The sequence below is a fragment of the Corvus kubaryi genome, unplaced genomic scaffold (assembly GCF_017639235.1).
Source record: "Corvus kubaryi isolate FWS band 111438036 unplaced genomic scaffold, C.kubaryi_AGA036_p1.0 130, whole genome shotgun sequence".
Taxonomy (NCBI): Eukaryota; Metazoa; Chordata; class Aves; order Passeriformes; family Corvidae; genus Corvus; species Corvus kubaryi.
Window position 1 is genome coordinate 803365 of NW_024580665.1, and position 16381 is coordinate 819745.

At 44.9% G+C, this 16381-nt stretch overlaps 1 protein-coding gene across 5 annotated transcripts in view; it reads right to left on the bottom strand.

Moving 5' to 3' along the window:
- The window catches only part of NRK (Nik related kinase), a 90787-nt gene extending 81926 nt beyond the window's left edge, over positions 1 to 8861 (bottom strand). For all 5 annotated transcript variants that reach the window (XM_042027750.1, XM_042027742.1, XM_042027758.1 and 2 more), the window contains exons 1-2: positions 8556 to 8861; positions 3943 to 4008 (exon numbers count right to left, since the gene is read on the bottom strand). In XM_042027750.1, the coding sequence (XP_041883684.1) occupies positions 3943 to 4008; positions 8556 to 8612 (123 nt within the window). In that variant the 5' untranslated portion in view covers positions 8613 to 8861. The remainder of the gene's footprint in view (positions 1 to 3942; positions 4009 to 8555) is intronic.
- Between the last annotated feature and the right edge of the window lie 7520 nt (positions 8862 to 16381).

Here is a 16381-nt window from a genome sequence, read left to right on the forward strand (position 1 = left end):
CAGATGGCACAGATGCTGTTGCTGACCTCATTTGACCCATGAAGACTTCAGAAGGATGAGGACTCTCAGAGCACGGCTGAATGAGAAGGATTAGGAACAATTCCTCTTTATCTTGACAACTGAAAAAACAGAGCAGCTATGAACTCAGAGTCTCAAAGCCTCCTCCAGAGCTCAGGAAGAATTGTGTGACCCAAACACATGAAAAATGGCAACCCCTTCAGCTGCCCCCACATCTCCCTTTCCCCATTTACTCAACAGAAAAATGACCCTCCATTGAAAATTGGAACATAGAAAATGCCTGAACAGGCTTCTATGGAAGACACACCTCTCATCAAAGATTATGAAACTAACAGCAAAAGTCTTGGAAAAAAATACTTCACCCCGAACATAGAGTTTTGTTATTACTAAACGCATAAGCACAGACCAGCATACAACTGTTCTACACCAAGGGTGATGTACCATCACTATCCAGCACTTCAGAGCCATGGAGTCCATACAGATAAACTCCTGGAAGTAATGGGAGTAGGCAAAGAACTCAAAACAGTACCATGTCTCAACAGATCCCAAGGACTTGCAAGTGACACCTTCAGCCTTCTCACTTCCTCCCAAATGACACTGACAGTTATGGGATGCAAAACATTGCTCTGCTGTCTGCAGGTCCTTAATGATCAGCAGCTCTACAAACCCTCAAAAATGCTGGCCCTCATACTTTGGAGAGCAACTGCACATGCCCTCCACACTCATTTTCATCCCTGGCCTCAAGAGTATGCAGGAGATGGGCAGATCTTGCTAGAAGTAGTGCATGGGATGTTCAGAAACTTCTTTCCCATATGCATTCAATGGAGATGGTGCAGAGACTGGACACAATCTGACCTTGAGCTCCTCAACATTCAGGAGACAAAGGCATGAAAGAGTCAATACTCATACTTCCCAACCGCCAGCAAATGCACTATTTCCAACTACTTTCAGTTTTCCCTTACTTTCAGGGAAGACTCTGTGCTACCACCTCCCACGGCATTATTCTGAATCACCTCTTACACAGGATTGTCCTTTGGATTCCAGCACACGGAAGCCAGGAATTAACTGAAAAACTCACCTGTCATTTCGAGAGGTAATGACGCCTAAGTCTCATGACTTCTGGGTACCACCTGATTTTTTTTGTATCTAATTCACACTTTCCAAAGGTTGAAGTTGCCAGTACTGTCATATTTATGTTCTGCTACTTCGTAAGTTGTCAAAAACATCTGCTGGCTTTTAGTCAGTTATTAGACACACATCTTTATAACATTTCTACACAGCTCTAGCATTGTTATGTGTACAATTCATACCTCTTCCATTTCATTCTAAAAGACCCTGAACTGGAACTGGAATAATTCAGTATGATCAATACTCTCCTTCAATAAATCTGTCAAAGATTGTTTTCCAATTCTAATGATGAATCCTCAAAATTTATTTCTATTTTTATAGAGTTGCATATATTAAAATATGAATCGTCTTCACAGCCAAAAAAGCAATTTAGTAATCCTGAATATAATTTATTTAGCCTGAAGTAAGTTTTTCTTTGATTATGGGCAAATTACTATGTGCAGTTTCTGAATGTATGGAAGAATCTAACACCTCTGGAGAATAAAAACATGCTCTAATGATGTAAGTAAATATATGGATAACAGAGACTACTTTATATAACTTAAATATTTATAATCACAAGCCTATACTAGACAAACTGCAAAATGATTCCAGAATTCCATTCATTCACTCTCTCGTCCTAGCATTTTATAGATCAGAGGACATACTACACAGAAGTTGAAAAGCGAGTATGAGCCTAACTTCTCATGGCCACTGCAGAAGCACTGGTTTTGTTGCAGCTGCCCTCCTTCTGAGAAAACAGATATTTGCTCTGGGTGCAAGGCCAGCACTAGGGAGATACCACCAGGCAGACACCTGAGAACATTCAGGTGGCACTCAGCATCTGCAGGAGGATTTCCAAACACACTGAAGCTTTGGACTGTGTGAAAATTGTTCACAACAGAGACGGAGCTGACTGCTGAGTGTGGAACGTACATTTTTTATCTGTCCAGCTTGGCTGTCATCATCAACCTCTTCAACTGCAAGTTTCACTGTCATGCTCCTGCTAAGAGCAGCTCCCTCCACTAAGCAACCCTCAGCAGAAAACCACACAGCCACTCTTCACGTATATTTATTTGACCAAAGCCTCAGTTAGGGGTGTGCTTGCATGGAGCTGGGGTTACACACAGCCCCTCACCCCTCCAGTGCAGGATGCACGTGCACAAAGCTTCCCCTCAGTGCCCCCAGCCTTTTGAGACCCTTTCTCTCAGTGCCTTCCTTAGATGTTCCAGCCAGTCCAAGTGCAAAATGAGCAGAGACTCAAATCACCCATTCCCAGAGCTGTCAGACCCTGCTCGTGAAGAACATGCTTGCTCAGTGAAGAACAGCTTTTGGGTACAATTTTAAATTATCACTGTCAATATTTCTTGCACATTTTGGCAACTAACACTCTAGTGAGCTACATGACAGCTCAAAACATTTTCTTTTGCAGCAGAGAAGCAAACTATGTTGCTCCTTCCTGATTCTGCCATGATTAAGCAGCTGATTCACACTCAACATTCATAAAAGATGACTAGATTGAAATTTTTCTTTCCCAATACAAATAAATCCAGACACAAAAAGAAAGTCAACTATTTCACAGAACATTCAGGAGGTTTAGGATCTTTTTACAGGTAAAAAACAACAGCACCTGAAAATCTCTCCTGGCTTCTAATCTGTCCATGTGAACCCCTGAGCATCTATTTTTAATCCAGTAGTACTAAGAGCAGTATCTGCATAACAATCTCAGAAACAACACAGACTTCGCCACCACAAAGAGTTACATGAGAAAGATCTTGCTTCTGACATAAAAATAATAATAAAAAAATGGTAGCATGGGAAAAGAGAGCCTTCCCAGAACTGCTTTTGTAAAGCACTTTCCAGAACCTATAGCTTCAAAGGGAAAGCATAATGTGACTACAGCAGATCTGCCACCAGAGTGTCTTCAGTGCACTGGAGAAAGAACAGTCCTGCATTGCTCCACCAGGACCCTTGCACATTTTTCCACAAAGGGATCAATGCACAAAGAGCCTGCACCCACACAAGGATTTGCCAAGCAGGGGCTTGTCAGCAGTGGGACTGAGGGAGAAGCAACAGCAGACAGACTTATTCCAGTGCCACTACTCTTCTGATGTACCTCCAAGAGTTCAGCAGCACAGCCTTTTCCTTCCTGTGTCTTCATTCTCCAAATGGGAACTTGGTTCCCTACTTAATCACAACTATTTCCTCCTCTTAGATCATTTTTAGGGAAGGCTTCACAGTGAAAGAACACTTTTCTAGGCTTGTTGTTACAACTACAGTAAGCTGTGCACTGCATAGCATACAGAGCGCTATGTTGTGGCGCACAATGTTAACTGCTGTAGTTTCTTGACTGGTGGTTCTGCTTTGATACCACAGCAACAAAAGTAATGACAGAAATCAATGACTTCATTGCCTGCCGGCAGAGCAGGGATAATTGGCACCTGTCTTGAAGAGCACTGCTGTCTGAGTTTGGAACTCCACTCAATCCAGGCCAAATTTAGCAATCACTGATGTAAATTTCTGCCAGACACCTTTCAAATAATTTTGAAAAAGAGAAAATAAGCACAGAATAGAGGGAAGTCAGTACAAAAGCCAATACATTTACGTGACCTGTGGCAGCAAAGAGACATGAAAACAGGACAGAAGAAGGGCCATGAAATTTCACAGGTGGTACATTTTGCATTACGCAGAAAAGAGAGCAAGATAAACCAGGTTATTACTGGAACAAGTGTCTGTCTTCTTAAATGGTGCTCATTTCTGCTTTAGGAAATACAGCTTTATCAAGAACAGCACCCTAAATTAAAGAGGTATCCGAACCTTATAGACTTGTCCATATGTTCCATTTCCAACAACCTGCACCAGTTCAAATATTCCTGCAGGGTCCTGCAACAAGAAGAAATAAAATTATTTGGATTACAGCAACCACTTCATAACAGACTAATCATACACCATCAAAATGAAATGTCTGAGGCACATCTCCTAATGATTTGTATTACACCCATAGGGGGAAACTGCCAAATCACAGGGTTAAGAAATGAATTAATATTAAAGTTTTCAGTCAAGTTTCACAAAACTCTATCTACAAAACAACTCAGTGAAGATTTGCAGGATGGTACTACAGCAGATACACCAAATAAATGAAGGTGTGTGAAAAACACAACAATTCAAATGCTGACTCAGCTTACCAGTAGAATAAAGAAAAAACTCCACATTTCCTAAGCCTTACCACACTCAGCAAGCTGAAGACTCAGCTGCTGACCTCTGCTGTGAAACACTTGGTATGAGCAATGCAACAAAGGAAAAAACCTAAAAAGCAGAATTGAAAAAACTACAGTATAAAGCACCTAAGGCCAGTTACCTTAGTGAAGGGAACGTACCAAACCAGACAACCTTAACTTACAGGCAGGCTGAGAACACTCAATCCTCCTGTTCTGCAAACATAACAAAGTGAATTTGACTGAGGTATTGAACTCTTGGCTTTGAACCCAAACCAGACTGTTGTTAATTTACATAAAAGATTAATGAGTCAGGTGATCAGTGTACCATTCCATATGAACCAACTTCTATCCTCCTGCTATAGCACCAGCTGCTCTAACAGCAACCACTGCAGCAAACGTTCTCCTGCAGCATTGCTGCAACCCCTCAGGTACAGGCAGCCCATCTTGTTGCAAGGCATGGGCAATGCTCGCTCCTGAATGACTAAGTACATTAAAAAAATCTGGTGCTTCAGTTAAAACTCACTTGAGCGATTTATTTAAAACCATTAAGAACTCAAGAGATCAGTTTCTTGATTTCTAAGCCATTTATCACTCTGCTCATTTCTTGCCATGGTATTACTCAGAGTTTTATATCAAATATTATTAACTCCATGTGTCAGTTTTACCACATCCGTTTCAGCAATCTGTCATGTCAGTTGATGCCTATTGGTCCTGCTGAGGGATGTGATACAGAAAAACATTACCTCAGAAGTACAATTTCTATGCCCCTGGTTGCAAAACATCCTTTTTTTTAAAGGTATCAAGCTACTCTCCGCTCCACTTACATGTTCATCTTTCAATATAAGTAATTCTTTCTTTATATCTGATATGGAAATGTTTACCTTGGCAAAATCCCAGTGGAAACACACAGGCTTTTTTTCTGAGCAGATTTGGCCTTTATTGGCACATTTGCCATGATAAAGCAAGAGCTTTCAGAGCAACACAGCCCAGACTTCCACACCTGAAAGTACTAATGAGTTATTTTGGTTTTATCATTAAGTTAAATGAGTTTTGATCTTAAACTTCCTGGACTGTCAACCTTACGAGACTTTTTTTTTTTTTTTAAAAAAAAGCAATGCATAAGCCAGATCAAGATTACTGACCCATGCAGGTCAGTCTGTGTCTTTTTTTCTCGGTCTCTTTATTTTAAAACAAGTCAGTAAATTGTCTAGACTTAAACCCCTCAATAAAAAGGAAATTGATGGGAACACTCACATATGGACTTAAGCACAGGCATAAAAACTGATCTTAGTGAAGTGCTTTGCTTCCTTCTCATTTCCTCATTTTACATTTTGACTAGTCTGGATATAAACAAGACATGCTTTTCTTCAGTGGGGCTAAAGTCAACAAATAAACCATTGCTACTGCTAAAGCAACTGGTGGGTGGTACAAAACCTCTGCTTCATGCGCAACCTCTGCACAGAACTGTGCTGTGGGCAGCTTGTGGTCCAGGCAATGAAACTCACAGCAGCCCTCTGAAGAACTCTCCCAGTAAAGGGCTTCCATGCGTAATATGTACTGCACTCCACAGGAAGCATGAGCAGCACCCTAATTCCCCACCTCTCCTGCAGAAAGCAGCATTGCTGAGTTAAGAAGTGCCCACAGTGCACAGAAACCCAGAGGAACCTAAACTGCATGTTCAACTTGGACTTTGCAACTGCTTCTCTCATTTAAATGCATGCTGTCTCCACTCTTCTTCTCTAAGCTTATTTATTATGCAAATATAGTAATTTAAGTGCCTCAAAATTAGCTTCTCTTTCCTCTTTCAATAAATTTCATTCTGATTTAGCATCCTAATAGTTTGCTTCTAAAGGCTTCTGACACTCTAGGAAAGATCCTAACAATTATTACTATTAGCATTAAAGTCAATATAGTGCAAATCCTACCCTGTCCTTGCTAGCAAACTGAGCATTAACATCTCAGGCCTCCACAGCTCTGAGTGCAGCCAAATACTTGCCATCTCTCATCTTTTAATCAGGACACCACAGTGAACCAAGCCTTGTTAAGAGTCATAAAGGATATTAATCTGGGGTCTGACTTTGGTCCTTGGATTGCCCTTGTTTGCTTGGGTATCAGCACTGCATTGTTTACTGGCATTCTTCACAATGGGCCACCTTCTTAATTATCTTGGAGTTACATGTCATCGTTGATGTAGTGCTTCCTGTCAGCTACCACTGAAGTCCACGGTCCAGCTAACCCTTTACCAGCCAGCACCTGCCAAATTGCTAGGTTCCCTTTGAAAGATGCCAAAATGCTGGCCTGAACATTCATCACTCTAAGGTTAATTACCATCATACATTGTACCATACGGTGGCCACCTTGGTTTCCCTCAAGTCATCTGCAGTGCACTCAGAAAGCAAGAGCAAGACTGCTGACCCAGAGGCACCCAGGCCACATTCATCTCCTCTGCAAGGCAGAACAAAAAGCAACACGTGCAGCAAGAGCCTCACCAAAATGCACTTTTCACATCTCTGCAGCTGAAGAAGATACAGGTGTCTGAAGCACAAGTTCTTCTACAGGGCCTCTGGACCTCAGCACCTAATGCAGAGTTTAACGGCTTTTTACCATCTGACTGCCCTGGTGAACCCAGCAACATCAGGAAACCACAGGCCCCCTTCTTTCCAGCAAAAGGCAAGAGCCCTGGCAAACACCCACATGGGGCCATCTCAAGCAGTTTGAAAGCGATCTCACTCACAATTGTATGAGGCTGGAGCACAGCACCAGACAGCTCCCACTAGCCCCAGGAACACCTCAGACACAGCAAAGGTAAGGCACCTGTCTTTAAATCATTTCCACAGCTCAGCCTCACCTGCCTCCCATTTCCTACTTAGCACAAACCCCAAACTAAGGCTGCTAATATGCTCAAATGGGTTTCTTCCAAAAGGAGACATTTATCCCTCCCCTGCTGAGGCTGAAACTCACAGTGCTCTCAGCCTTTGGAGGCTGCGAATCAGATGGTTCTGTCACAAAGCCTGCTGTCTGCTTTGCAGAATGACTCCTTTTCAAACTCACATTATTTTATTTATTTAAGGAGATGAGATTCATCTGCTAAAGCTCTAAAAAAGAACTTCCGTTATTTTGCCTTATACCCCTTGAGCAGAGCCAGATTAAACTTCTGCTTACTTAGACAGAAGTTTTTTGCCATCCCTCCTAACTTTCCCATCCCTGCTGCTTTTCATCACTCTGTCTCCAGTCTGGAACACCTTCCTCGCCATGTGAATATTGCAAAGGCTTCTCCCAGCCCTCTTTCTTTTTTCCCTGATATTTTTAGAAAGTGGCTTGCTTTGGTTTCACTGTCTGGGGATGACTGCTTTTTGCCACAATTGAACTCTTCTGTCGAGAGCGCTCCACAAAAGACCTGTCTGGGTTGGATGGGTTGCTCGGTGGTAGCTCCTAAGTAAAAAAGGACAAGTGGAACTCGGGGACATCATACACAGCCCTGTTACCGCTTTGTGGATGCGAAACACTGACAGCACAGCTTTTAATGTGGCCAAAGTTTGGCTTACATTAAAAACATAAGAGGACAACAATAAAAATTCACAGCAAACCAGATGAATACTGACTTTTTTAGCTTGGGGGCTGGGGGGGTGGGGAAAAAAAAATCCCAAACTTCAATAACAACAAAAAGGCCACAAAAGCCAAACCCCCACGCACCTATTTTCTTCCAGAAGATCCTAGTTTCCCATTTGTTTTCTCTCCACAGCATTCACAACACCTTTAGGGATGTCGGTAGAAATTATTTATCATCCTGGCAGGGGAAGGAGCCTCCGAGGTGCAGCGCTCCCAGCCGGGCAGCGCAGTGCTCCCGCGGGACTCTCGCTCCAGCGAAGGGAGCGCGACCTCTGGAGCCCGCGGGCTGCGAGACCGGGGCAGCCCCGAGGCTGCTCCCCCAAGCAGCCCGCACCCCTCGGGCATCTGCGCTGCCTATGGGGGGCAAGCGCAGTATCGCCCCGCTGTCCCCGCCACCACCACGGATGTCCCACGGTCCCCGCACAGCCGTCCCGCAGCGTCGGCGCTTCCCCCACGCGCGGCAGAGCGGAACCCTCTCCGACAAGCGGATAACGCGGGGCGAAGCCTCCCACACGCAGCGGAGGCGAGGAGCGGGGTCAGCAGCCCCGAGCCTGGGGTAGGGGGTCCGCCCCCGCCGCGGGGCAGCTCCCCGACCGTCCTTACCCTCAGCGCCGCCAGGTCGATGCCGTCCAGGCTGCGGGCGGCGCAGTCGCGGGCCATGGCTCCGCCGCCCCGAGCTAACGGTGCTGCGGGCGGCCCGCGCCGGCCCGGCCGTGCCCTGGCGGGTGCAAGGAGCCGGGCATGCCCGGCCGGCTCCAACGCCCTCCCCAGCACGGGCGGCCGCCGCCTGCAACTTTAGCGGAGAGACCAGCTCGCGAAAAAGTTTGCGAGGAAGTGACGTGAGGCGCCGGCGGGGGTCGGGGCCACCTGCCGCCGGCGGGGCGGGGGCGGCCGCCCTCTGCCCCCACGCGCGCTCCCCGTGGGGCGGGAATGGGGGGGATCGCCTCCGGAATATAGGAGTTTCCCCGCACGCGCCGCCCCACGCGAGGCCGGGAAGGGCCGGGCCGGGCCGGGCTGATAGCGGCAACCCCTCGGCGTGGCAAGCCCCGCGCTCCCGGCACAGCGCATTGGGCAATGCACCAGCCGCTAGCCAAACCCCTGAAGCCCCTCAACACTGCCGTGACAGCGTCCAAAGAAGAGGATTTTATACACACACGCTGAGACACTCCCATCCCCTTCCCCTGGGTGACGGCTGCTGCGAACACGAGCCCACGGGGGTGACGGCAGCAATGCTCCCAGCGCCGAGCTCACAGCGATGCTCACGAAGTCGGCTCAGTCCCGCGGCCCCACGCGGAACAAGAGCACGGGTGGTCCCCGCGGTGCGGAGCTGCCAGCAGCCCCTCCGCCAGCCCGGCCTCGAGAGCCGCAGGCAAATCCACCGCGGCACCGCAACCTCGGCTGCCCCTCACAGCCTCCTTACCCCGGTATTTGGGACCACAGAAAGAACACACCGTACAACCGCAGTGTAGCAGGCTGGAAGGACTTGTGAGTATTCCTGGGCCTCGTATTTAGAGACAAAAAATCAGTGAAATGCACATTTCTGAGACGAAGTCCTTAAACATTCCCGAAGGATGTTCAGGACATTGTCCCCCTGCAGAGAGCAAGCAAAGGGGCAGAAATTCTCAATCAGTGCTTTCACAGTTGCAGACATAAAATCAAGACAAAGTGGTTAAAGTCTCTTTGGTGCCTATTAGCACACCAGGACGGCTGCAATGCCAGCAGCGAGGGGCAGTGTTGTAATAAAGGCATTTGGCAATTTCCTTGAAAGAAGTGCTGATGTATCACTCAGCTTCAAAGTATTGTACAACAGCCCACACTAGGTATATTATAGCTAACGTGACCCTGCATTTGTGCTCTCTGCCTACCTGCAGGCTAGCATGTGGAGGCACTGCTAAAGAGTTGAGGCCAATCACTGCATTAAAGTGTAAGTTTGTTGAAGAACTAAACATGTAATGCAGCAACGTGCAATACAGCAGAAATCCGCACACAGCAGCAGCCCCGCCCTCTGCTCTCCCCTGGGCAGCATTTAGAAAATTCTGGCCCTCATGTCACCTTTGTCAAAGCTAAGCCAGGGCTTTGCTCCCCATTCAAGCCTTCCTGCCTTACAGAAATACATCATTAGCCTTTTTGCTTGTGGTATTTCTCACAGTCCCTATTTATCTCTTCTCTCTAACCTTCAAGCTGTCCTTTGTCTCCTGCCACTTTCCACTTCCTTCCTGCCTCCCTGGTGAGAACTGGTGTGAAACTCCAGACTGTTGTCTACCAAACACCCTCTCTCCTGCTCCATTTCTTAGATCCTTTGCCGAAATTAATCCTGCCTGTCTTGCTCACCTCTGATGAGTGCTCCAACTTGAGGATTAATTTCTACTTGACAGAAAGCTCTACCCAAAAATGAGATGAAAATCTGTGTTTAGAAGTATAACATGGCTTGGAGTATTTTTGTAGGCAGGTCTTACTAGCCCTGCTATGTGTTTTTATCACCACATTTCATTGCCTTCCCCCTTCACCCTGCTGGGAATTTCTGTGGATGCTCCAGTCCCACTCACACCACTGCAGGCAGGGCTCTGAGCAATTTTTCCCTTGCTGCTGAGGAAGGCAGAGAATCATTTCCCCATAAAGGCCTTGCAGGTCTAACAGAAGCAACAGTTGGTTTTGTCACCGATATTCACAGCAGATCTGTTGAGGCTACAAATGCCACCAGGACAGGCTACTTTACATAGTAGAACCAGATTTACATGGCCTGAGTTCTTCACCAGCTTACTGACTGGTTCTACAGACACAGAAATGTGTTCCAGGTGTCCCCCATGGCCTCATGCCCTGCTCCTGGCAAATCCTTCCCAAAGCAAACAGGGTGCTTGTGCTATCGCTGACCTGTGAGCAGGCTCTCCACCTTGCTCTTCTGCATGAAGCTGTGTGGCAGAGTAACTCCCAGGAATCAGGAATTCAATGCATTAGTGTAATTGTTAATAACCCCACATTCACCTTACCAATAATAAAAATTGAACAGGTTCCCTTTAAAATAAATTCAATATTAAAAATACCAAACAACCAAAGCATAACAAACACAAGAGACAATTAAATGCTATCAGTATAGCTTTCCTCTCCAGCAGCCATAGTCAAAACTCTGAAGCCAAATTCAGCAACCACAGACCTGAACATAAAAACCTTTCAAATGTCTATGTGCATGCAAAGGATGTTTTACATTAAAAGGGAAGTGCAAGAATGAAGGGGAAAGAACTTCCTTTGTTTCAGCAAAGGAAATGCCACTGTACCCCCGAAGTACTGGGCTAATTCTGAGCTCTTCTGTCATCATCCTAACAGAGATTTGGGTCCATAATAATCCTACCAAGAGTAATTGCCCCTGCCAGATGTGACACCCAGTAAAGGAAGAGATTGTTTAAAGCTGAGGCTCAAAATGACATGCTGGCTAGTTTCCTCTAGCTTGTTTACATTGGGTCTCAGCTACAGGTGTGAAGCTGGCAGAGAAATAAACAAGAAGATAACTCATAAGAGAACAGGATTTCTGGTCTACAGGAAATAAACAGCTCCTTAAAATGGGGATTTAGCCTGAAAAGGACAAACTTACTCTTTTTAGCATTTTTCAGTTCTCTGAACTGTAAATTCAGAAAAATTATCATTCATAAAAACTGCAACACACACGATCATCTTATTGAAATAATCACCCAGATGATGTTCAGGGAACAGACATCCCTGCCACTCCCATGGCTGTGGGAACAGCAAGACTCAGCAGCTCATGCCATATCTGTGACTCCAAAGCCAACCCTCTGCATATGTTTCCCAGCATTTTCAGGATACAAATCCAACCTGAAGCTCAGAAACCCTAAAGCTTAAGTTAGGCTCCCTGCCATACAGGTAGGAGACAAACCCCTCTTCAAGCAGGGTTCCCCTGCTCCCAACTTCATGATGGAGAGCCATCCCAGTGTGCCGGCCTTTCCCAGGACTCCTCTCTGCAGCAGCTCCCCAGTAGGTGCTCCAGCGTTCAACAGGATCTATGAACACCAGCTTTCCTTGGCACTGAAACACTCCCTGAGAGATTTATTTTGCTGGAAGTTTTCTTACCTTCCGTAAAGAATCTACACTATGCCCATGCCTGACGCTCCAACATCAGCACCTTTCTCCCAGAATAAAAATACTGTACAAAATTCTTCATCACTTTTGGATTTTATATGAACTAGAGATTCTAGATATCTCCTTAGTGTTTCTTTAGGGCACAACCCTTGGCTGACTAAGATTACACATTAGAAGTCTTTATAGGCTTGTATACAGCCTGGATATGTCTGGATGCTAGCTTGGTAGCAGTCACACAATGCCAGGAGTACTATTTTATGACCACAGAAAAGCAGAGAATACTTTTATTAGGTCACACCTTGGAAAATACCAGGATAACTTAGTGCAGCTGCTGCAAAAATTTTTTGGACTGCGAAGGGAAGATTTAAGTTTCAGGCCATGGACATCCAGTGACATTCAAATTCAGTTAAAAGATACTAAAAAAATTAAGTACCAACCCAATCCACTTCATATCTTCAGCATTCCTGGGACCCATTCCTACAGTGCTTGGAAATCACAGTAAAATGTTGTTGTTTTCAATGCATTGTTGGATTGTGCTCTGAATATTTCTCATGCTTTCTCCTGCTTGAACTAAAGAAAATTCCCACTTCATTCCAAACACATGAAGGCTGGGCCAGAAAGTCATATTTAAACCTGAATCTGTCTTCAGACTTCTGCTTTGCAAAGATTGCTACATTAGGATCAAGAGACAGGGTTGCTACCCTGAGTAAACTGGAAATACCAGAAATCCAGACAAACAAACCAAAACAATAATTTCCCGTACAGTACTCAGTAGCACATACAGTAGTTTTCAGCTCTTTAAAAATTAAATAACTTTTTTCAGTTCCTGGCAACAATGTTAGTTCAGTTTCACAGGATATCCAAAATGAGACCAAACAGCTTCCTTCCCAAAGGATTCCTGAGTGGACAGGCAAGTTGGAAAAAGTGCCTCTGACTACTGTAATCCCAGCCAGGATGTCCACCTCATTTCCCAAGGGTAAAGCTTAAAATATAGGTCTCCTACAAAATGTGCGTTACTCCAAATGCCACTGACTGGGACTTTTGCAGGAATTTATTTTCTTTCCAGTGGTACCCAGACAAGTGAGCCTGTGCCAGGCTGTCCCCACACACAGCACAGGGAGCATGAGGAGTCCTCCTCACAGCACCGATAACCCTCCATGGCTGCCTGACCCAGGACTTCACAGCATTGTTTCAGCTCAGCCCTTCAGAGTTTCTCAAGGAAACAAATGCTGCCATTGGAAGTTTCCAGTTTCCCATCAGCCCAGCACACAGCCCTGCTCTGCCTGAAAACAGCCACACCAACACTTCCAGGGAGAGGAGTCGTATCCTCTGTAACGATGGTATTTTGCACTCCTGTCTTTGGACTCTGTTCAAGCACCAGTTGAATCCTCAATGGTGATGTGCAGTAATACATGAATTATACAAGTAACTGTTTCCCTGTGTGAAAGCTATTTCTATTACTTTGTCTCTCCATGAGAATTTTTCCTACTCCGATTTTGTTTTCTTTCATGTGTCACTGACTATTTTACTGTGACTCTGCCTCATATCAGAATACCAAGTCAGTATCTGCCTCCTACAATGATACCAGTGCACAAAGGCTGTCTGGAAATTTTGCAAAATAAAGAGAAAGATAATTAATTGAAATAAATTGAACTCCCACATTTTGTGTAATTATTGTATCTTGCTGTTATGCAGCCATCTGCCTTGCCAAAGTTTTTCCCTTCCCTCCCATCTTCTGCAAATTTATTTCTTCATTCAAAGTAAGAACACTTTGAAACACTTTGCAAGGAACAGTAGCTATATGTTACTAGGTCATCAGATCCCAGTGGGGTTTATGAATACTGTAATGAATTTCAGCCCAACATCTGTCTGCTCTCTGAAACAGATGCAATTATGGAAAAAAATAGCTGCTGTCTCTTTACAGGCAGATCTCTCAGTAAAAAAAAAAAAAAAAAACAAAAAAAAAAAAAACCACAAAGAAAACTGACAATGCACAGTTTAATTGTTACCACATTCAATTTATCAGTCAAAATATCACATAGCAGGCGGTCTTTTTTTGAAAGCAAGACAAGTTGTGGTAATTCTTCTGGCAGACAAGCAGGGTTTTTTTGACTTTAGAAAATCCTGCAGGCATGGCTTTGCCAACCAAATACTAACTCTGGATGACTCAGACCATGGTTCCCTTTTATCCAAACCACTGAAGTTTGGTGGTTAGCTAAAAAGGAACTGGTATCTGAATCACCCTTAGTTGGGAGGAATTGTCAGATTAAAGTCTTGGGCACGGGGTTTTGGGGGCAGGGTGTTGGTTTGGTTTCTGTTCCCTTCTTTCCCAAAGGAAAGAAACAAAGATCAACAACTTTAAATGTGGGGACACCTTTCTTACTCAAAAACATATTTTTGAAAAATTAACTTTATCTTATCTTTTTAACCTTCTCATTGTCATGTGTCAATCTGGGCACATTCTCAGTAAATTAAACAGATTTTTCAGTCCTGTTGCAAGCCTAACCTGTGCCTCACAAAATTACACAATTTTAACCTTGCCTTAGCTACAAAAAAGCCCAACTCATTGCTCAAGTCCCTCTTACACATCTGCATTTCCCAGGCCCTCTGCTTCTCCTTTTCTCAGAGGAGAAAAATAAAGGAAAAAGAGGAACTGTAATTTATGAACCTCTATCCAGCCCTCTGGAACAAAACCTGCCCTCTGTGACCTATTAAACATCTTTGGGGAAGTCTCCTCTATTCTTGTTCCAACTTCCTTTTAGTTCCAAGCTGCTTTTCATCTCAGTATTTTGCCAACTCTGACCATTTCGAACACACTTGGGTGCCCCAGTGCAGTGCCTGAGTCTTTTAAATCCTCCTCTTTTCCTCAAGGGAAATGTATCCTGTGTTTGGGAGGCTGCCTAATTTGTGTGTGTGTCTTCTGGATGGGGAAAGCAAAGGGAAGCTCATTTAGGCATTGAGCAACAGTGTCCTCTTCCAACATTAACTGATGAATAAGTCTGTGTCTTTTCCTGTAGATCTGTGCCAGTCCTATCTAAACATTGTCTTTGTATATTAATAACCTCCATATAACTTCCAGCCAAGTTTCACTCGTGCCTGTAACACCATGCTCAGCCTGGAAAGAGGCAGCACAGCTCTCGTGGGGGTCTGTCAGCTTCTCACGGCACTTCACAGCATTTTGGGCAGAGCATTGAGTAGGTGCACTCGCCTTGATGTTGCTGCTGCACAGTGCAGCTGTCAGCTGAGACTGTAAACATGTTAAAAATTAAATCTGACAAGTTGTTTAGTGGTTTGGGAAGAATGAGAAGGCTCTGTACATCTGCCAGTCATTCACTGATATATAGTCATGGAAGTTTTGTGGGAAAGAAACGTGTTTGCACAGGTCTGAGACTGGGTGTATTCACTGTTTTTATTGATAACTTGGAAACAAATGCTAAATAAACCCATTGAAACAATATTCACCTGAACAGCAGCTCGTTCCACGTTATGTGCAAGCCCAGCATGCACACAGTGGGGTGAAGGACTGTGGCACAGACCTGCCTCCCATTGCCTGGGCAATGCCCAGAGCCCCAGAGGCGCAAACTATATCAAATCTGTGGGAACACCTCAGTGCAATACTGTAGGACAAGGGCTGATGTGATCAACTGCATAAGCAAGGAAAGACAAAGGAAGGGACTTTCCCTCCAACAATGCTTTGCTGAGGCATCAGCTCCAGCATCTTTCTAGTAATGCACAGAGCAGAAATGAAGACTTGGATTCAGTGAAAGGAGGGGGCACAAAAATTAATACTGAGGACAAAATTGTTTAATGTGCCCATTTGGAATAGCTAAAGCTCTAACCTTATTTTAAAAAGAAATGACTTTTTATTTTCTCCTAAGGAGAAAATAGTGGCATTTTAATCACACGAGACATAATGAGAGCCAGTAGCTGAAGCAGAAACCAAACAATAAAAACAATAAGTTCCCCCCCCCCCAAAAAAAAACACCAAAAAAACACCACCTCAAAAAAAAGCCTCAACAAAGTAGAAACAAAGGCATCACATGTTCACAGAACTCCTGGTTTCCATTTCTCATGGGTCTCTCAGTCTCTCACTTTCTGGTTCCTAGCGTGTAAAAGAGTGCTCAGACCTCCCCAAATCAGAGCTGCTTTCAGCAGCCTCTCAGACAGCTTCACTAGTCCAAAGTTACTAGGGAGCCAGATGACCTGGCCACAGCAGCTTCTGTGCCTGTTCCCTCTGGAGGGCTGATGGCTGCTGTGCAGGAGCAAAGTGACAGCCAGGCCTGAACTGCCACCCTGTAGCACACTTGGGCTTCGCCTTCCAGCAGGGAGATTTGGGGATT